Raw genomic sequence first — 23,141 nt, 5'->3', positions numbered from 1 at the left:
ATCAACTTAGAGCACTTGCCCATTCTTATCTCAATAAATGTGGTCTAGGTATGGGGTTATGCCATTTATCTTAGGCCTGAGCCATAGATTCTACTTTTCATTTGGAGGTCAAGTCAGTTACCCTTGAAGCACATAGGTTATATTGGAGTAGGGTGCTGTCATGAAGAGGAAGAGGAATATATGTTAGGTGTCTGAAAAAAAGGGGGTAGATATCCACCAGAATAGCTGTGACTAAATGGGAAACTTTAGGTTTTAGATGTGTATCTCAGATATATATTTGAAAGAAAGGAAGTGAGACTGCTGGGTGGCTCAGCGGTTGAGCGTCTGCCTTCGGCTCAGGGACTTGGGATCTAGTCTCATATCGGGCTCCTTGTGGGGAGCCTGCTTCTCCCTCTGTTTGTGTCTCTCCCCCCCCCCCCCGTGTCTCTCATGAATAAATAAATAAAATCTTTAAAAAATGAAATAAAGGAAGCTTGAAGAGTTATATTATACTTCTAAAAATTAAATTCAAAGAAGATTTTATTGAAGTAAGTGTTGTCAGAAGAAGGAGGAGGAGGAAGGGGAAAAGAGAAAGAAAAAAGAAACTGTTTTATGGAGATAATATATCCAATGATGACTCTTAGATTAGGCCAGAAACACCAGGGAAATACTAACATTTTATATACTTATTTTGTTTTCTGATGTTTTGATCTAATGGGAGACATGATTTGGAGAATCCAGAATAGATTGCTATACATCGGTTAGTCTTTCAAATAAAGCCATTTTAAGTGCTTGAACAATATTCTGTTGTTAATTCAAGATTTCGTTCTCTAAGAAAGGACCATCCTACTGCATTCTACAATATAAAGTAAAACAAAGTTTCTTTATACTGAAGATGTCAGATCTGAAGTTTCTAACCTTCTATTGTGAACAGCTTGAGAGTCTGATTCTCAGTTCAGCACTGGTATAGAAAGTCATGTGGCTGAAAGTGCTCCCAACATCATCCCAATAAATATTTTGAATCTTCTCCAGCAACTGAGTCTGAGCCATATGGCATATAATGAGTGAATTTTAATTCAAAAAAAAATTTCATTCTTAGGAGAACCTTAGATGGCTTCTGGGACATCTGGTTTCAAGTAGCACGGCACTCTGCACTCTCAAATAGCTATATTAATTGCCCTATAGAATGGGTTATTTAAGATTAGCTATTTAAATGTTGGGCAATGGCTACTAAATATAGTGATTTTAGTTTGTGTGTAATTAATGGTGAGCTAATCTTCTAAAAGTAATCAACCAAATCCAGCTGCTTCTGCCAGATAGAACAGCAGATTAGTTAGGATACTAATTTGGCTATTATAATAAAGGCCAAAAGATTTTATTTTTGCCCCATATAACAGTCTTGAGCGTAAGCAGTCCTGGGCAGGTTTTTCAGTGTCAACAGTAGAGACCTATTCTTGTTCTGTGGCATCCTTAATATTCATCTCCCATCCTTTGGTCCAAAAATGTACTTTAGTGTTCCACTGTAAGATCTACATTTTAACCAGTGAAAAGAAAGGAAAAGAAAGAAAGTTATAGAACTTTCTTTGTAGGAACATGGCCCAAAAGTCATCACATTGCTTCTATCCATTTCTTATTGGCCAAAAACTAGTATCTGGACAGTCTAGTGCCCAGATAAACCCTCTCTATATATAGAAGATGAATACGTATAATAAGGAGAAAACCAGCAGGCTCTCCCACAGAGCCTCAGGAGAAAAGAATTGTATAACTCTCTGTCCACCAAAGCTGAAATGATGCATCTGCCCAATTCTCTCAGTTGGTGTACCAAGTTGTCCAAATATAAACTAACATGAACAGAATATAAGATTTGTGTACATGAAAATAACATTTTTACTTCAGTTACCATGGGTTATAGAATCCAGCATTTAAAAATAATTATAATATGCACTCTTTATTTCTCATCTCTAAAAATGCACACTTTTGAAAGTTTAGAAAATACAGAAAAACATAAAGAAGTTAACAATCAACCATAATTTCACTAGCCAGAGATAACCATTGTCAAGAGTTTGGTGAATTTCCTTTATGGCTTTTCTCTCTGAGAGTTTTCTTTTTACTTATGTAATTGGACACAGTTTTACATTTTTAAAGCTAATACTATACAATTTTCTCACATCATTAAAATGGATACTAAATATCAGTTTTATGTTTGCATTAATTTAACCTATAGAAGTATCAAAGTTTATTCTGTTGCTAGTACTAAATACTTAAAGTTTCCAGTCTTTGTTGGTATTAATAGTGTAACTGTGAACATCTTTGTGAATAAATTTTTGTCTGCATTTTGAATTACTAGAATAGAATCTTAAAAATGAAATTAAATCAGAAGGTAAGAAAATTTTAAAGGCTTTAGATCTTTATTGCTAAGTTACTTTCCACAAAGGATAATGAAAATTTCTCCAGCTTGTTCTGCTAATCTCTTCCATATCACCCTTGCAAGCATTATTATAATTAAATAAAGTTGCCTCACTTGAAAAAGGACATTTGTAGACCTTCTATGACTGATGAGCCTAAGTATGATTTCATATGTACCAGCAATTTTTTCATGTCTACATTAAATTCTATTATTTTGGTCATTTATTCATCCCTTGTTTTAATACAAATATTAACTCTCATGTGCCTGACTGAGTCAGTAAAGGAGGTTAAGGGGATATAGGTATAACCTATAAGATGCTATAAGCATCTCATTTAATGACACCTGCTTACATTTAATTTTGGTTTAATGATACCAACCAACTTGATTCAGCCAAGAATCTTGACGAATATATGTTTTTAAAAATGAACAGGTATTGAATTGCTATAATAAATGATACCTCATTTATTTATGTGCCAAAACTCATGCAATTTTCTCAGGAGAGATTTCAGATTCTCATTTCAAAGCACATTAACTCTGAATTTAGATAAAATCCTAACATATCTGATTATATGATTTCCAAGTCCATGGCAGATTAAAAACAGCAAATTAGAAAAGAGCAGCAAACATTTTAACAACCATAATGGTAGCTGAGAGATTGACAGAGGAGATAAAGATTTTGTATTGTTTATAACACACACGTACAGCCACCACCATCACCATCACTATCACCACCAGAAACAACCTGAAATGCTGTTTTTTGAAATTGTAACATTTTTAGAACAATGCCATTTAATGAAATTATGGTTCATCTATTCAAAGAATAGTAAAAAGTCTTTATAGATTATTTTTACAGGAAGTTTTAATATCACAGAAAAAACATTTATAATAAAAACATTTGCACATAGAATTTGATCACCAATTTTAAAAATTGAAAGATATCTAAAATATAAATGCACCGAAATATTAATATGATTTTCTTGGATGGGTAAGGTTATTTTTTCTTCTACTTTCTCTGTATCTTCTAAATTTTCTAAAATGTATATGTGTTATTGTAATAAATTATTATATTCTAATAAATATAATTAAAGTTATATTATTTTTAAATTATATAATTAAAATTATATTATATTTAATAATATTCAATGGTCTACTTAAACAGTTTATTGAGGGTCTATTGGGTACGTCTCTTGGATGCTATTTAAATTATTTGTTCTGTAAAGTAATGATCATAAGGATTAGTCATATATTATAACATTAAAAGGAAATTCTTACATTAAGCAAGTAGACAACTTTATATTTAGACAAGATGTTCATGCTATTTAAATAATACTGTATGGGGCAGCCATGGTGGCTCAGCAGTTTAGCACTGCCTTCAGCCCAGGGCGTGATCCTGGAGACCTGGGATCGAGTCCCACGTCAGGTTGCTGCATGGAGCCTGCTTCTCCCTCTGCCTGTGTCTCTGCCTCTCTCTCTCTCTCTCTCTCTCTCTCTCTGTGTGTGTGTATCTCTTATGAATAAATAAATAAAATCATAAATAAAAATAAATAAATAAATAAATAATAAATAAATAAAACTGTAGGGACACCTAGGTGGCTCAGCGGTTGAGCACCTGCCTTAGGTTCAGGTCGTGATCCCAGGTCCGAGGATCGAGTCCCTCATCCGGCTCCCTGCCAGGAGCCCATTTCTACCTCTGCCTGTGTCTCTGCCTGTGTCTCTGCCTCTCTGTCTCTCTCATGAATAAATAAATACAGTCATAAATAAATAAAAAATAAATAAATAGTATTGCAGACATTTCACAAATTAAAATCGTATTTCAGGTTGGTAGAACTGCAATAAATTTAAACCAAAAAAGTATTTAAAAAATTTTTATATATATATACTCATCTTGCATATACGAATGAAACGTTCATGTATATTTTATATAGAGTTTCTTCCTTGTAAATTTGTTTCTTCATATTTTAAGGGAATACTTTTTAATTTTTACTTAGAAAAATTCATAGTGTTATCCAGAAAATTATTAAATATATGAAAAGTTTTTATAATGTGGGGTGCTTGGGTGGCTTAGTGGTTGAGCATCTATCTGCCTTCTGCTCAGGTCATGATCTGGGGTCCTGGAATCAAGTCACACATCAGGCTCCCCAGAGAGAGCCTGCTTTTCCCTCTGCCTGTGTCTCTACCTCTCTCTGTGTGTGTGTCTATCATGAATAAATAAAATCTTAAAAAAATATATTTTTACAATTTTAGCTTGAAATAATTATCTGCAGATACTCTGAACTGATCACTTGGACAATTAAATTACATGATTTCATTTATTAAATAATGAATTACACTGAATATATTTCTACATCTGCCTGTTTTTAAGTTATTATCTCTCAGATCCAAACCCACTCTCTGGATTCAACTTTGTGAGGCTAGGCTGGGTCTCTTGAGAGCAGTTTCTGCTTTGCCTGCTGCTAACTTTTAGGCTCTGTCCATAGAGGGCGCCAGAAGGCGACTGCAAATTTGGAAGAGACAAGACCTCTGCTTGACGTTTCTGTATTTATCCAGCTACCTTTCCTTACTTTAGCAACTAGGGTTCATTCCAGGAGCCACCCTTCTCTAAATTCCTAAGTTTAAAAATTCCATCTGCTTTCTTTTGTTCCCCAGCCCTAGAGTTAGTAGCTGCTTCCTACAGTTGCCATCTTTGTGATGATTTGGTATTATTTACCTACTTTATACATAAACTGTGTGGGTTTTTTTTTAAGGTTTTATTTATTTTATTCATGAGAGACACAGAGAGAGGCAGAGACATAGGCAGAGGGAGAAGCAGGCTCTGCTCAGGGAGCCCGATACGGGACTTGATCCTAGGACCCTAGGATCACACCCTGAGCCAAAGGCAGATGCTCAACCACCAAACCACCTAGGGGTCCCTGTTCTTTATATTCTGTTCTGTCTCCTGGCTATACTGACTGATACAGCATAATTTCCTAAAGCAGAAATACATAGATTGATAAAATAATTTTCCTACGAGTTAATGTTGCAAGTTAACATAGATATGCATACGTGGTAACTCTAATAAAAGTTTTCTGAACTTTATATAGGATATACCTAGTTCAGTATGGTTCAGGGATGTAAATCATAGTTCTTCTCATGACCAGCATAGCTTCCTTATCAACATTTTAAGGAATTAAAAACGGATTCTGTATACTCTCTATGTATGTGTGTGTATGTATGTATCTATATGTATAACTTATGAATGTACTTATGAATTATGTACAGTTATACATATGTATAATTGTAAAAATATGACAGGAAAACAGGAAGGAAAACACAAATTTAATGTGGTTGTAAATAGATCAATCATTAATTCATAACATAGGTTAAATTCATCATCCCACTTGCATCTGAATTCCGGACTCTGAGAACTAAATTCATTGATTAGTAAAATACTTAGCACCTCCGATTACACATTCATCAGCTCAGTGGTGTTTGCATTGTTCTTATCATCAAGGCTGTTCCATCTTCCTGTTTACTCTCTATCCTATTCCTACTATCAACCACTCCATTTGACCTTAGCTAAAACTTAGATAATCTTCTCAACCCTCTTCATGTATAGGAATAAAATATACCAAACTGTCCTTCAATAAATGCCACGTCCTATATTGCTGACTTGGACTGACCTCTTTTAGCTCCTAAAATTCTTGGTTGCCTTTGCCTGTCCCTAGCCATGACTATTTTTATTCCTGAATTTTTTAGCTTTCTCTGGGTTCCCGGCTTGGTCAGACCACATTTCTGGCTCACTGCTTCCCTTTTGCTGCAATTTCCTGTTTATGGCTGGGTTGGTTATATTGTAACCATGTGAAACTCATCCCTTTCTGTCTCACATCCTATAATTGCTATTCTTTGACACTTGAAACGCCTCAAAATTCTGGTTCTCCTATGTATCCTTCCATCTTCCCTAAGACTAGAGTTAGCATTGGCATTCCTGCCTCCCAAGCCTGCCAGCCTCTACTTATTTTTTTTTTAAGATTTTATTTATTTATTCATGAGAGACACAGAGAGAGGCAGAGATATAGGCAGAGGGAGAAGCAGGCTCCACACAGGGAGCCCAATGCGGGACTTGATCCCAGGACTCCAGGGTCACGCTCTGGGCCAAAGGCAGGCAGTAAGCCTCTGAGCCACCCAGGGATTCCCCACCTCTACTTAAATAAATAGAAAAGCTTAGGCCAAAGTGGGAGAAGTAGGTGACTATTTTTATATGTCTGGTTATCTTTGAGTACTCAGGGAAGAATGTTATAAAGCTTTATGGCTGGGATGCCTGGGTGGCTCAGTGGTTGAGTGTCTGCCTTCAGCTCAGGGTGTGATCCTGGAGTCCCAGGATCGAGTCCCACTTTGGGCTCCCTACATGGAGCCTGCTTCTCCCTCTGCCTATGTCTCTGCCTCTCTCTGTATGTGTCTCTCTCATGAATAAATAAAATCTTTAAAAAAATTTAAAAATTAAAAAAAAATAAAGCTTTATGGCTAAGTTTGTTGGCTTTGGAGTCAGAACAGACTGAGCTCAAATCTTGGTTCAATCATTTACTAGTTGTGTGACCTTAGGCAAATTTCTATATATTTCTCTCTACCTCAGTTTTCTTAAGAATCATATGAATACCACATATCTGCCTCAAAATTTTTATAAAGATTAAATTGAATAATCCATGTAAATTGCTTAGAATTGTTCAGCACAGAAAAAAACACTCAGATATTAGCAATGTTTATGTTACCCTTCTGTAATCCCACTTGATGACTTTGTTGATATCTACAACTGAACATTATGTCTGAGTGACTATTTTCCTGATTTATTAATATTAGGGGAAGGTTATTAAGTAGACATAGCTTAGTTACACAATGAATGGACCCTCCATCTCTATGTGGCATCTATTTCCATAATGAAAATAGGGAGAAAAATCACTACTTAATAAAATCCTTCAAAATGTAATTTCAGTCTGTGTTTGAAAGGCCCAGCGATTGTTAGGAATCTGGAAGAAGCAGTGACCAGAATAGAAATCTTAGAACAGCCTGTTCCAAAGCCAGGTTGCTGGGTTAAGCAATTAACTGTCTAGCTGGGTTTGTATTTAGATCCATGTACCAGGCAAGAAATACTATTTTCACCCATAAAAGTGAATCTGCATGTAATTGGCTTAACGTTTTTTTGCCCTAGACAGTGACTCCACAATGAACAGTTACCAATAATATACATCCTTTAGATAGATAGGGAGATAAATCATTCTTAATCCAATCATACATTTTAATTATCAAATAACTCCAAATAACTTATTAGGGTTTGTAGAGTTTTTTTGTAAGGATGATCACAATTGATCACATTTACTTGCAAGATTTCTTTAAGATTTTATTTATTTATTCATGAGAGACACACAGAGAGAGAGGCAGAGACCTAGGCAGAGGGAGAAGCAGCCTCCCCCCCCCCCCCCGGGAGCCTGATGCTAGACTAGATCCCAGGCCACGGGATTACGACCTGAGCCAAATTCAGACAGCCAACTCCTGAGCCACTTAGGTGCCCCTACTTCAGGATTTCAATAGAAATTGATCTAATTTTCTGTATGAGGAGACTGACCCAAAATGTAAAGTTCACATGTGTCCAGCTTAACACAGCTAGAATCAACAAATTTATTACTCCAAATTTAGTATTCTTTCCATTACTGCAAGGTGATGCCAACATTCTCTTGCTACTTCATAGAATATCATAGAGTTTGAAAGTAACAATGGTAAAGATGAATACCATTAATATTTGAATACTTAATACCTTATTATTTGAAGAAACCAAGTAATTACAAATCAAAGTAATTATAAAATCTGATTTTAGAGACTCACTAAAACATTTTGATTTATTTTCCCACTCAGAATATTGAAAAGAAAATCTCTAAGCTTCAGGTATCTCTTACGGAAAAGGGGAGAGAAGGAAAGATAGGGAGGGGAAGGGAGGAGATATGACGATAGCCAAGATTTCAGTGTTTATTACATGCCAGGTGCTATCATAAGCATTTACATGATTCATCTGCTGTACTGCTCATGAGAACCCTACAAAGTAATTACAACATTTTCACTAAATGGATGAGAGAAAAGTAATTTGTCCAAAGTCACACTGTCTCTACTAAGGGAGGGGGGGTTGTTAAGATTTCACACCCTGAAACAACCTCTGGGCCCATATTTTTAATCACAGTGCTGTATCTTCTTGATTTCATATAATTTAGCATTAGTAAGTGTGTATTTCTTCAATTCCTTGAGGTTTAGGGTAACAATGATGGGTTAAAACTCCAAAAAGTTTCACTAGTCTTGTGGCAGCACCCAGATTCTGGTGTCATCCTAGGCCTACAGTGGAAGCGTGTGCATTCCGACTGACCATGTACCCAGCCAGCTGCATATAATCACTGTTTGTGATTCAACTTATACTGATGACCAGCATTTTCTTCTTGTGTATGACTGACTGGCAGCTGTCACTCTAAATACACAGAATGATACACTGAGAATATTTTAAATAAGGTTCATTCCAATTATCTTTTTTTTAAAACCATCTTAACCACTTCTAAGTGTACAATTCAATAGTGTTAAAAATATTTGCATTTAAATTCTCAGAACTTTTTCATCTTGCATGTCAAAAATGTTACACCCATAAAACTAACTTTTTCCCATTTCCCCTTGTCCCCTTAATGCTGGCCTTTGGTAACTGTCATTCTACTTTCTGTTCTTTGAATCGGACTACTTAAGATTGATTATACAACTGGAATCATACAGTATTTGTTTTTTGTGACTAGCTTATTTCACTTATTAGTGAAAATAAAAGCCCGTGTGCTTATTAGCATAAAGTTCTCAAGGTTCATCCATATTGGAGCATGTGACAAGATTTCCTTCCTTTTTAAGGCTGAATATTATTCTACTGCAGGTACATACTGCATTTCATTTATCTATTTATCAATTAGTGGCCATTGGGTTGCTTCCAACTCTTGTCTACTCACTACTTGAATGTGAGTGTGCAGATATCTCTTTGGGACCCTGTTTTCAATCCTTGTATATGTAGATATAGTAGTAGTATTTCTGGATCTTTTGGTAGTTCCATTTTTAACTTTTTGAGAAACCCCCCCCCCCTATTGTTTTCCATAGTGATTGCATCATTTCACTGTCCTACATACAGTGCACTAGGGTTCAAATTTCTCTATACCGTCGTCAACACTTGTTATTGTCTGTAAAAATTGTATCTTTTTCAGTTTTTTGATGAAGCAATGTATTTCTGATTTCAGAAAATGTAATATCATTGAAGCCCTCTAAATGTTTAATTTTAGGAGCTAAATATTTCCCAGAACATTCCTTGAGTAAATGAGTAACTTGCTCTTTTGAACCTAAAACACATACTTGTTTCTTCATTCTTTTGGCTACCACTGTCTTACCCAGCTCTAAAAGCTTCTTAAAATTAGTCAGAGGGAGACAAGTGGGAAGGTGTAGACTTCTCACTTTGACAATCTGCTAAAGATGGAGAAAAAAATGGTGCTATTCAAAGACACTTTGTACTTGGAGATGTAGAATTTAGGATGGAAATAAACCCAGTGAAATAGCAAGAATGCTTGAAAGAGAAGTCACCAACCCACCACTGCAGAAGGCTGAATTCCAAGGAAATATGGCCAATATACATGAAGCTGAGAAGTAAGTTTCTGTAATCATGCCTTTCTATTTTTCTATTTCTCATTTACTTTGAAATATCAATCATTAGATGCAGGAAAGCTAGTCCTGCTAGTGAAATATGGAAATTAACCAAATGATAGGATCTTATGCAAGTAACAGTGGATATGGATATTTGTATAGTGACCCAATTATGGAGTAAGTAACTAGAAATTGCCAATCTTTGACTTTAAGGAAAAAGCACTAGTTATGTTAGTTGTATCTAATATTGTGATACTGTGGTATAAGTTTTAAAAGAAAACTCTTAAAAACATTTATCTTATTTCTATTGTTCGATTTTTTTCTTGTTTACATTTCTCATTTCATTAGTCGAAACTTTTAGGAGCGAATGTCTTTTTCATTCTAAACACTAGAACAGAGGAACAAAGTGAAATTGTAATAGATTTAATGTCACATGTATTCACAATAAGATAACAATATTAATATTCTTAAAAGAGTTATTAGTGTGGAAAGAAATCAGAAAATTTCACCTTGTATAGCCAGTGACTAATGCTATCAGAGAATTTATAAAAATAATTGATAAAAACATAGTAAGACATATTTTTTAATATAAAGAAAAACAAATATTGGCCAAAACTCAGGGTAGCTCACTTGAAAAGAAATAAAAATAACAAACCAAAAAAACAAAAAGACAAAAAAAACAAAAAACTGTCTCCAGTTACATAAGACAAGAATATGTGGAACTATAAGAGTAAAAGTCAATAATAAGCTAAAAACAGGAGCTTGTTCTGTGAGACATCTAAAAGTAGCAAAACTGAGGACAATGTAATTTGCTTTTCCATATATATTCTGTGTTATGATTATCTAGCATGATGAATGAAATAGAAATGTCTCTGCCATTATAAAGCTTTCTATAATTTCTTGTTGATGGTAAGTATTCAACAATGGAGAATACTTTTATTTTTAAATAAAAATAGTCTTTTACAACATTTCAACTTAGCCTTTGCTAATCTTAAAAAGCCAAATACCTTATTAAATTTATGGAAAATGTTGTGTAATGACAAAGTTGGAGGGAAAATAGTACATTCTATAAAGTAGAAAAAAAACTCATGAAGCAATAAACAGCAGCATGTATTTCCTGTTTTTAGAAGTAACTGCTGAAGCTTATCACTTGACTAACAGGCTTATTTTATGAAGGAGTCATTACTGTATAATATAGTGAGAATTTGGAGAACTCTATGGAATTTGTCACAAAGCGGCCATGAAACAAATAGGAGATTTCTTAGAGAAAATGGGGATAGAATAGAGAAAAGTAGAGGCCTTTGACTTTTCCAGGGGATCTTTTAGTAATAGTTGGAAAATAATAAGTAATGTGCAACTATATAACAATATTCTATTTCTTTCTAGTCTAACAAAGTTTTTCCTCAATGAAATAACAAGGGAGCACCATTTTCTGATGGATACTAATACTAATAACATAGCCAAACAAGCTATTTGACTTATTTTGTTATAATACTCATTTCAGCTAGTGGATGGGTTTCTATGGAGTTGTAAGAATTATGCCAGAGGATGCTTAACTACATATAATTACTCTAACCTGCCAGCACCTCAGATGTCCTCTGGAGTACCCTTTTGCTCACTAGGTGCTTCTTTTGCATGAGACCCCCTTTAAAACAATTCCACAGAATTAGCTACTGTGGCATCTTGGTAGTACCCTACCATAGCATCCGTTTTCCACAAAATAGACAACTTTGCTTTGCCATTGGTGGGAGTGAAGCTCAATGCCTACACAGATTCCTTCTCTTTCTCTGGCCAGCCTGCTGCAGCTAGGTTCTCTAGTCCCTTTGAAGACTCTCACTTGGTTTGATATGTAGAGGAAGATATCCCTAGTCCTTGCCCAAACCATATGGGGCTGGGGGGTGGAAACACAATATACTGACCACTTTCTCCAAAGAAGATCTTTTTTGGCATTTTTCATATCAACTGTTTCATACTCTTTAGGTGTGTGGTGGGCCAATGCTGGCCAAACCATTGTTATAGTCTCCTAGCATCACTTTCAGGATATGGAGATATTTGGTACCTACTTCACAGTTTTAGCCTTGAGGTCCTCAGCCAAAACCGAAACAAAGTTCTACTTTTATGACTTCTATATATGCTATTTTTTTCTTATTCCCATCAATTAGGATTTAAAAAAAAAAAAACGAAAAACTGTTTTGCGGTAATGATTGATATACAAATACCAGTATATTTTTGTGTTTACAACTTGGTTAGTTTAGGGGTAAGTATGTATCCATGAGGCTATCTATCCCATAAATACCCATCACCTCCAAAAATTTTCTCCCCCTTTCTCACTTACTTATTCTTACGATAAGAACACTTAACATAAGATCTACCCTCTTAGATTTTTTTTTTAGTATACAATACACTATTGTTAACTATGCACATTATGTTGCCCAGTAGATCTTTAGAACTTACTCATGTTGCATAACTGAAACTTTTTACCCTCTGACTAATAATTCTCCCAAGCCCCTAGAAGCACCACTCTACTCTACTTCTGTGAGCTTGGCTATTTTGGATTGCTCATATAAGTGGGATCATGTAGTAGTTACTCTTCTGTTCTGACTTTTCACTTAGCATAATGTCCTCCAGGTTCATCAATTAGGCTTTTAGTTTGGAGAAAGGATTGTGTTTTGTGGAAAAGACTATTTAAAGCACATGTTTTTCTTAAGATTTAAGCACAATTCTAAGTCTAGGTATTTTTGTATAAAAACATAGTTACTTGATTCCATTAACTCATAAATTTAACAGATTAAGTTTCCTTGAAATTTATCCCCCCCCCCAAAAAAAGAGATTTATTCCCATTTACAAACCTCGTTAAATAAGCTTCTTTAAACATTTTAAACTATACTTTTTAAACAAACACTACAAATGCCTACTGGGGCAAACTTAAAATACAATAAGCCAATACTTCCTAGGTACTTAACTCCTATAAGACTAATAACTCAAATCTATAGATGTATAGTAAATTAGATTCTCGTAAACCCGTGAAACATCTTAAAATCATACCTGGTAGCAAGACTTCCAGTTAGAGATGGCAGATGAAATATAACCATTAAAGTTTGTTTCTTTTCAATACTCAACTTAAATGACAGTAAAGTGATTTTTTAAAAAGAAGGAAACATAGGACAAAGAAAAAAAAGGAAATAATAGCAATAATTTTGGAAGCTGGAAAGCAGATAGCTTAGGAGACAGAGAAACTAGCAGAAAAGTTAAGACGTGCCTAATTGTAGTAAAGGGTTCTCAAAAGATAGTTGCTGATATTGAGTCAGAAAGATAAGACAAAAAGTCTGTTTATAAAGTATATTGATGCAAGAGAAAAGACTTAAAGTTATAGATATTAAGAATTCTATGAATCAGCTCCACTAGAGAATCTTACAGTAAAGAGTACAGACTGCAAACCTCATTGCCAATAAGCTTTTTTCATGTTCTGCTCTTAAATGGGAAAGCTGTTGAGGTGCATTCCAGAATTTAAGCACTCTTAAATTCTTAATTTAAGCACTCTTAAGTTACAGCTTCCAATATGAGCATATTGACCAAACCAAATGCACATAAAAAAATATTTGGAAGAACAGAAAATATAAGAGGGAAGAGGGTCTTCTAAAACATCATTAATATTCTCTCTCTCTCTCTCTCTCTCTCTCTCTAAAGACTTTATTTATTCATGAGAGACACAGGGAGAGAGGCAGAGACATAGGCAAGGGGAAAAGTAGGCTCCCTGCAGGGAGCCCCCTATGTGGGACTCAATCCTAGGACCTCGGGATCATGTCCTGAATCAAAAGCAGACACTCGGCCACTGAGCCACCTGGGTGCCCCATCATTAATATTCTCCACCAAATATTTTGTATCCATAAAACCAAAATAGGCTGATGCAAGAAGGAATATTCCAAAACAAAAAATAAAAGCTCTAATATGATCGCATAGATGAAAAACTCAGCAAAGCTTTTTGAAGGAAATCTTCCCCAAAGTAAAACAAAAGGATAAAAATGAGAAGAAGAGAAAAATAAATAAGAAAATTAGAAGACCAGTCATGGAAGTCCATTATCCAAATAAGAGTTTGAAAAAAGAGACACAAGGTGAAAAATAGAGTGGAGAAAAGCCAGAGAAATAACTCAAAAAAATGCCCCAGAACTGAAAGACTTTGAGTTTCCAAGTTGAAAGGTCCCAGTTCTAAGAACAATGAATAAAAATAAACCCACACCCAGGCATATTATCGCGAAACTTAAGAAAACTTGTGACAAAGATCCTCACATCTGGAGCACGTATTTATTTACTGGATCAAGAATAAAAATGGTATAGAATTTCTCTACAGGAAACTGGAAGACAATGGAGTATGCCTTCAAAATTACAATGGTGAATTATTTTCTACCAAAAGTTTTACTAAAATTATGAATAATATGTAAGAGCAGAATAAAGCCATTTTTGTACATGCGTGTCTTTAAAATTTCCCTCCCATACCCCCTTTCTTGGGTGCTCCATCAGTGTAAGAAAATAAAGCAAAAAATAGAAAGGTATAGAATCCAGGAAGCCAGAGATACTCATAAGGGAGAAATGATGGGGATCTCCTGAAGGGCATTTCCACTAAGATAGCTATTCTTGACAACAGCAGTCCAGGCTGGAGCAGCTCAGAATGGAGAGAGTTCAAGGTTGGCTCTGAGGAGTGGAAAAAGAAAGAGATTAAAGGAAGTGCTTTATCTTATAAGAAGCCCAAGAGAACTAACTGTTGGCTTCTTTAGTTCATATGAAACTTTAATAAAAATTAAAACTAAGATTATAAAGAGACAAAATGTAATCAAATCATCATGTTGTAGAAGATTCATGTAAACCCAATTTGAGTAATATTTATTTCTTCATCATCTCTACTTTTTTGGTATGCTTTCCTGGTGTTAAAAATTGTGATTCAACCAAGGAGATAATTATCATCATCTTAAGTCTGTTATAATAACGGTCATTCATTTGGGTTGTGGATGGTGACTCTGGGTTTCTTAGTGCTACTTCTAGATAAATCTACCAAAATACAGGTTAACAAGCCAAATCTCTTCTTTTAATGGGACTTTTCAAGCCCACCCCATTTCTTAACAACCTAGTAAATCACATGTTCCTTTATTCATTTTTTTCTCCTATCATCTCAGGCAGCTTTTGTCTGAACTAATTTACTAGGTTATATACCTATTATCCAGATTACAAGTTATATTTTCTGCCTGATTTTCTGTCTAGTTTAAAAAAATTTACATTATCTCATTATTCACCATTCTACATATTATAGTAATCTGGTTCTTCTTGGAGCTTATGTATAAGTAGATAAAGATAAGAAAATGAACATCATAAATAAGTAAACTGTGTAATAAATTAAGTGATAAGTGGTAATGAGTAAAGAAAATGGATGGAGTGCCAGGAAAGGGTGTGTTGTGATTTTATTTAATAGTAGTAGGGTAAGTCTCATTAAGAAGATAACAAAGATGAGCAAAGACTTTTAGGAGGTGAGGGGCTGGCAATGCAAATACTTGGGGAAATAGAATTCTAGAAAGACAGAAAGAAAGGCCCAGAGGCAGAAGCTTGCTTTATGTATTTCAAAAACATACAAGTGAGTGTAATTGGAATGAAATGAACAGGGGATTAAAAAATGGGAGATAAGTTTGGTGAGATAATGGGCGTCACAACATATATCATCTTAGAAGCTTTTATTCTGGATTGTTGGACTACAGCCCTTACCCAGAGTGAAACAAAAGCAATGAATGGTTTTGAGTGAAGAAATGGCAAGATCTGACTTACATTTAAAAGACTTATTCTAACTGAAATGGAGAAAATAGACCATTGAACCAACAAGAATAGAAGCAGACAGACCAGTTAGGATTGCTGTGATTCAGGTGGGAAGTGGTGGTGGTTTAGACCAAGGTGGTAGTGATGCCAATAAGTGCTCACATTCTGTTTATATTTTAAATTAAGAGCCAGTAGATTTTCCTGATAGATAGGATGTGGGGTTTGAGAGAGTAAAGAGAAAGTAAAGATAAAATGAGTTAAGTATTCCTCCAAGGTTTGTGGCCCAAGCAAATGGATTTTCTCTCATGTGAAATGGGAAATATGAGAGTAGAGTGGATTTGCAGAGAATTCATGAGTTTATTTCTGAACATGTTAACTTTGAGATGTCCAGTAGGGGATAAAAGTGGAGAATACACAGGTTGGCTATATGAATCTGGGATTTTGAGGGGAAATCTATGCTGGAAATATAGCTTTGGGAGTTTTCAATATGTAGATGATAACAGAAACCATGATGAGCTCACCAAAAGAGTGAGCATGGATAGATGACTAAGAACTGAGGCCTAGGTGTCTCCAGTTTGGGGAGAAGAAGACCTGGCAAAAGAGACAGAAGGAGCAACCAGTGCAGTAGGAGAAAAATGGAAATTGTGATATCCCAGAAGCCAGCGAAGAAAGTGTTTGAGGAAGGAGGTGTAGAGGTCAAGGTGCTGAATGAGAATTGAGATGACCATTGGTTTTTATGAAGCTCAAGAACTTTGAAGACTTGAACAAGAACAGTTTCAGGGCAATAGTCAGCCTGGAAGCCCAACTGGACCAGATTTAAGAGAACATAGAAGTATTAAAAATGCCAAATATAGATTATTTCAAGGAGTCTTTCTGCAGAGGGGTGCAGAAGAAGGGAGTGCTCATTGATGGAGTAAATTGGGTCAAGAGAGGGCTTTTTTAGGATGGGAGAAATAAACACATATTTTTATGTGAGTGAGAATAATCCAGCAAGGAGGGGGAAATGTGACAATGTACAGTTCAGAGTTGCAGAAGGATTCTTTGAATAGTTGAGGGGAGAGGGAGCTAAATGAGCTTAAAATGGCATATGAGGAAGCTGAGTGAGTGGGTGCAGGTGCCAGTAGGAGGCGCAACGTGGCGCTGAGAGTCTATGCAAGTTCTCTGAATGCTTTACTTTGTTCAATAAATTCAATTAGCAAGATCATCAGTTGAGAATATGGATGGAAGGAGTTTTTGAGGGCTTTTTTAGGAGAAAAGAAATGGTGTGAAATCCCCTTCTAGGAGAATGGGAGAGTGCATAATAGGAAAAGAGCATACACGTACCAAGCAGTACTCTGGGCCCACTGGAGGTTCACATGAGTATTCTGGAAAACCTGCTTGTCATGCTTCTATAGCTGAATTTGAAAATACAAAACAACTTTACAGTTGTTTTTTTAAGATGGACTTTGAATAAACAATGTTCTCAAATAACAGGCTAAACCTCTCTGAAGCCCATGTGTGATCGTTGGTGGGTTTCTGTGTAATGAGTGTACACATATAGGGCTGCTGCTGAACTTATATCAACTCTACTACCTGGCTGTTCACCTCTCCCTCTTCATGAAACCTCTCTGGATCCCCTTCTGCACATTTCCTTCTCTTTCTGGTATATATTTCCTTTTTATGTCACTTCTAGATGGAAAGCTTAATGTATGAACTGATGAGCATTACCAGTGTCTTTAAGCCAGAGGAAAAGAGAAAAAAAACAATAACACAGGTACTAGAATGCCTGTGGACAGAGAAAGCAAAGATACTGATTTAGATAAGAAATTATTCAAAATGATGGGCCCATGAAGGTAAGCCTAGCTGAACCATGTCCTAAATATAAACAACCTCAATAAAAAATCAAGATGATGGTATGAGATAGATCTCAGAAGGACACCTAAGCTATCTTGAGTTACTTTTGGCAGCACTTCTAGATGCTGTGTTACCTGAACACTGAATCTCTTATTTAATGATCTATCTTTTCAAGCAAAGGAGGAATACATTTCTTACTTCTTTGTTTTCATTTATTTACAAGAAATTCTTCTAATCCCTCATTTACTTTTAAACCAATAAATCTCTTTTTTTTTAAGAGTGAAGTATTTTTTTTTAAGTTGCTCTATTTATTTAAGTAATCTCTACACCCAGTGTGGAGCCCAAACTCACAACCCAAGATCAAGAGCCACAAACTCTTCCAACTAAGCCAGCCAGTTACCCCAAACCAAGCAGTTGCTTACAATATGACATAATAGTTTAAAACTTCCTATCACGGTTTGGATTTCTGAGCTGCATGGTCTTAGACAAATTATCTAATCTCTCATTGTTTGGTGTTTTAATATCTACAAGTTATAGTGTTGGTCTGAGAATTAAATAGTATTATTATAGATAAGCTACCTTTTACCTCTTATTCCCAACATCCCAAGTCATACAGCTAGTAAAGTGGAACTGTAGCTATTACTTCCACCACCACCACAGTTTTTAAATCTGATTCTTGTAGGTCCCATGAGTAACTGCTTCCCATTGGAAATAAAATCAGAAGGCAAGAATGAGTCTTTCTTAATCCTTGTATTGAAAACTCTATTTTTACAGGAAACAAAGAGTTTACACATCATGTCTCTAAGGGTATCACTGGTTTTGTTGTTGTTGTTGTTGTTGTTTTTGTTGTTGTTGTTGTTATCTTGCAGGATGTAATGGCTTGATGGAATATTTAAATATAAGTTATTCTGTTGAAAGGAGAGGAATCCAGGTCTTCAAGCTACTGGTGCATTTTTGCACAGTGCTGCCCCCTGCTGCATGATGCATCACTTTATTTTTTCACCCATCATATCCTAAAATTAACAAGCCAAATCTCCTATTATAAAGACATACTAAAGAGTAAACTGAGGCCCTGGAGTGACCAAGGTGACACTAATGGTGGAAAATTTAGGATTAGGCTACTGAAAAGCCACTTCTTCCTGCTTTGCCACATTGTCCTTCCCCTATTAAATGTCAACAAATTATTGGGTGCCTACTATGAGCCTGGTGCTATTAGAAGCACTCAAAATGGGTAAGTGAAAACCAAGAAATCTGCACTGATAAAACTCATATTCTTGTGTAGGTAAATAGCCAACAAATAAGGAAAAAATACCAATAAATAGAATCATTTAAGGTTATGATTGATACATTAAATAATAATAATGATAACTAATATTTATGAGTTACTATGAGAAGAGCAAGCTAAGGGCTCTGCTCAGAGTGCTTTCTGTGATTTGCTTCATTGGATTCTCATAGCAACTCTCAAGTAGCTATTAAACCTTACAGATGAAGATACTGAGGCAAGGCCAGAATGATGCTTAGAGGAGGAACCTGGACTTGAAACAGAACCCCTCTGACTCCAGAGGTATTTAGGGCAGTCTTCTCTAGGGAGATGGCACTGAAGAGGAGAAACCAAGCTTTTGAAGATCGAGGGGACAGCAGGCCAGGTAGAAGGAACAGCATGTGCAGAGGCCCAGAAGTGGCAGTGAGTTTGGAATATCTAGGTGCAAAAAAAAAAAAAAAAAAAAAAAAGGCACGTGGCTGTATTAGAGAAGAATGCAAGGGAAAGAACAGAGGCTAGGTCATGCTAAGGAGCTTGGATTTTATTCTAAATTACAAGATATTGTTGGAGAATTGTCATCAGAGGAATAACCTTATTCCTGATAAGGAGCCCGCTCTTGATATTGAAAAGAAAATAGATTGTAGGAGGACAAGAGTTAGTAAAGGCAACTAGTGAGGAGAATGATAATTTCTTTCCCACCTAGACCTCCTTCCTTTTCTCAAGGCCTAACATTCCTAGTTCTCCAGCCCTTCTCTAAGGCTTTCAGCCAGGTTACTTTCTTAGGTTCTCTGGTTTGTCAGTGTCCCCCTCACAGGGTGGCTCCCCTGCACTGGGCAGGCTACTATAAATCTCCTCTGACAAGGGAACCATAACTTCTCTTAGTCACACATCATGCCATCAAATGCACCTGAGGGCTCCCTCCTCTTTTATTTCTCATATGTCCATTGGATAGGATTGGATTTGTGGCCAACTAAATCTCCATGTCTTCAGCTTGATCCTAACAAGTCTAGAGTCCCACATCATGTAGTTAGCAGATTTCTTTTAGTACTGCTTTTTAGAAAAATATGAAAACTAGATTCCCATGTTTGTAAACATAAAGCCCTATTTTGATCCTAAGCTTTCTTCCCAGAAATAAGGTGTGGTGCTTTTATTTCTCAATACTTCCGATTTCCTTTTAGTTGAAAATTTCCTCCCTGCCCAAATTTTGAGTAAATTGTTCCGAAACTCCTTACCTACTTTATATCACATTATCTAGATTAGCACTGAATCAAACCCTTTTGTTCCATGAATGCAGCAGCAGAATTACAGTGGAATGAGAGAGAATCCTCAACCTTGTTTCCCTAAGTTGTGGGGAACTTTGAAAATAATAAGGTAATCAGAACTAAGTTTTCCATGATTTCAGTGACTATATATATATTCATTCTGTATTAAAAAAGGAATTATGTGTAGCGGATGGTAACATGGACACAACCACATGATCTAGACAAACTAAACCTTTATACTCATACAAAGTGACCAGAGATATGGTCTATCTGTTCTACTATCCTGGGGCAAGGCTTTCATCTGTAATGCGCCTGCTAGCACTACAGCCTTTGTGCCTCCTGAATGTCTTCACCTGAATGTCCCCCCCCCCCCCCCCAGCGATAATGCTCAACTGTCCCTGGAAACTCTCTCCTACCTTTTTCATATTTTTATCTGTAGCACTGCTATTCTGCATTGAAATCTATGATACCAACATTCTCTCTCCTTAACAACGAGTTGCTAAGTCTGAAATACCCTTCTCCTAAAATGTCAGTCAAATTAGCTTTTCCTTTCCATCCCCACTGCCACTTCACATTCTCATTGTCTCTCACCTGAACATTGCAGTAGTCTTTCTATCCTTATCTCTCCATTTTCATTAATTTTACCCATTACTGTCCAAGCATTACTCCAACTTGTTGAATGAGAAGAACACTTATGCTATGAAATCATGGAGGGTCTTAACTCCAGCTCTCTCATTTATTAGCCTGTCCAGCCATGAGAACATAACCTTCCTGAGTTCAGTTGCCTAATTTGTGAAATGCAGATAAATAGTATATATTTCACAGGATTGTTATGAGAGTTAAATGAGATCATGCATGCCAGGAGCTTAGCAAAATGCCTGGCACTCTGTGAGTAATCAATAATTATTAGCTGTTTTCTTCATCACCTGCTCCTGCTCAAGAACAATTGAGACAATGGCCACTGAATTAAAAGTAGAATCCTCAGTTTTGGCCTTCAGTGCCTTCCACATTGTGTACCCAAATTATATATGATGTACATAAACATTACATAAACCCTAGTAATACTGAACCATATCATGTTTCCTAAATGTGCCTTCATGTTCCTTTGTCCTGTTCTTTTATCAGGTATCTTCCTCTCTAGAATCCTTCCTTTGGCTCTCTCCTCCTTTCTATTTCAATCTCTTTTTAAAGATTTTCTTGTGAAGCTTTTCCCAATCCCTCAACTGTATATAATTAAATCTCATCCTTCGAACTCTGGTATTTCAAGTATAGCTTTCCTGTGTTAACCTCTATCCTAGGATACTCATTAAGTATTGTCTCATTGGCTATTAGATTCTAATCATGAAATCAAGGAGTAGGACTTGCAGGGCTACCATGAGTGAATGTGCATGTTGGCCCCTTCGTAAGGGGTTATAGACCCAAACAAGTCTATGAATGTGACTGAAAGCCAACTTCAACCACTCATCAAACTGATGAGCCCCATAACACCAAGCCCAGTTGGTGTGCTGCATCTATCAAGAGTTCTTTTTTCCCCCCCTCATGTGCATGCAGGTGCCATATAGAATAGTGCCGGGATTGACTGCATTCATCTTTGCATCCTAAACAGCATGTAGACATAGCATGGGAGCATATACATAGTAGATTCTTCATCAACCTGGTTTACTTGATTCTGATTTAACCCAATCTGGTTGTGAAATGTAAGACCATAAACTTAAGGTTTAGACTCTGTTTTGATTATTTGCCCAGGCTGTATGCAGAAAAGAATGGAAGTTGAGGGTCCTGCCAAGCCCGTCTGAACGGGCAGAACCATATCTTAATTGCAAACAGGGCAAGTAAAACTCAAGTGTCTATTAGATAGTCGAGACTTTAGTTTTTATTCTCTAATTGACAGTTGATAGGACATGTGGTTCTATTTGAAGGCTAGTTTCTTTCTTGTTTCCAATAAAGTAAATCCTTCAAGTAAAGCGGGCTAAGAGAGATTTTAATACCATTATTATTGTGTAAGAGAAAGTCTCATCATCTTTTAAATTAATTCAGAATTAAGTAAACGATCATCTAGTTCACTTGGCAGTTTGTAAAAGTTGCCCTGGAAGTAGTCAAGCCTGGGGTCTTCCTGGTTCCACGCAAGAATGAAGGCATGAGGGCAGCCTGGGTGGCTCATTGGTTTAGTGGTTTAGTGCAGCCTTCAGCCCAGGGCCTGATCCTGGAGACCTGGGATCGAGTCCCACATTGGGCTCCCTGCATGGAGCCTGCTTCTCCCTCTGCCTGTGTCTCTGCCTCTCTCTCTCTCTCCCTCTCTCTCTCTCTCTCTCTGTGTGTGTGTGTGTGTGTGTGTGTGTGTCTCATGAATAAATAAATAAAATCTTAAAAAAAAAAAATGGAGGCATGATGTTGGGCCCCCACAGAAGCCTTGGAAAACTAGTCTCTTCCCCTAACTACTGTTTACTTGTCTATTTCATTTGAAGAACTTTCTTATTTGAGCTGTAGCTCTTGTTTGGAGACTTCTTGAAGTTCTCATGTCTTTCTGTCTTGAATGTGAATAAGTTCAAAATCTCTTCTAAGAACAAGTTCAGTTAATGATACCAAAAATCATGGACACCTAAAATTTCAGGGGATGCCAGCCTGGGGTGATACGAGATGTGGAACCTGAAGCTCAAGGACCCTGGTGAAAATGGATGGGTTCCTATTGCTGTTTAGAATCAAAAGGAACCTCTGAAACACAATAGCAGAGTGGGGCACAAAGGAACCAGAACCGTTCTCACTTCCCTTAAAAGGTGCTCAGTCTTGTATAATCTCCCAGCCTGTGGGAGCAGGTACTACCCAGAAGGGAAAGTAAGGAAGATTCTGTATGTGGCCCACATGTGACCCGTGGGCTCCCAATTCGCAGCCCTTGCTTTAAAATTACAAGAGAGTCCTAGTCCCAGGACTC

General features: G+C 36.4%; 1 protein-coding gene across 10 annotated transcripts in view; it reads left to right on the top strand.

The window, feature by feature from the left end:
- Window positions 1–23,141, top strand: part of OXR1 (oxidation resistance 1) — a 449,165-nt gene that overhangs the window by 276,606 nt on the left and 149,418 nt on the right. For 2 of the 10 annotated variants that reach the window (XM_072734062.1, XM_025994848.2), the window contains exon 1: window positions 9,770–10,063. The exons of the other annotated variants lie outside the window; for them this stretch is intronic. In XM_072734062.1, coding sequence (XP_072590163.1) covers window positions 10,051–10,063 — 13 coding nt within the window. In that variant the 5' untranslated portion in view covers window positions 9,770–10,050. Of the gene's footprint in view, window positions 1–9,769; window positions 10,064–23,141 lie in introns of those variants that run through there. 10 annotated transcript variants of the gene reach the window in all.

Source organism: Vulpes vulpes, chromosome 13 (assembly GCF_048418805.1).
Source record: "Vulpes vulpes isolate BD-2025 chromosome 13, VulVul3, whole genome shotgun sequence".
NCBI lineage: Eukaryota > Metazoa > Chordata > Mammalia > Carnivora > Canidae > Vulpes > Vulpes vulpes.
This window is presented reverse-complemented; position numbering and strand designations above follow the sequence as displayed.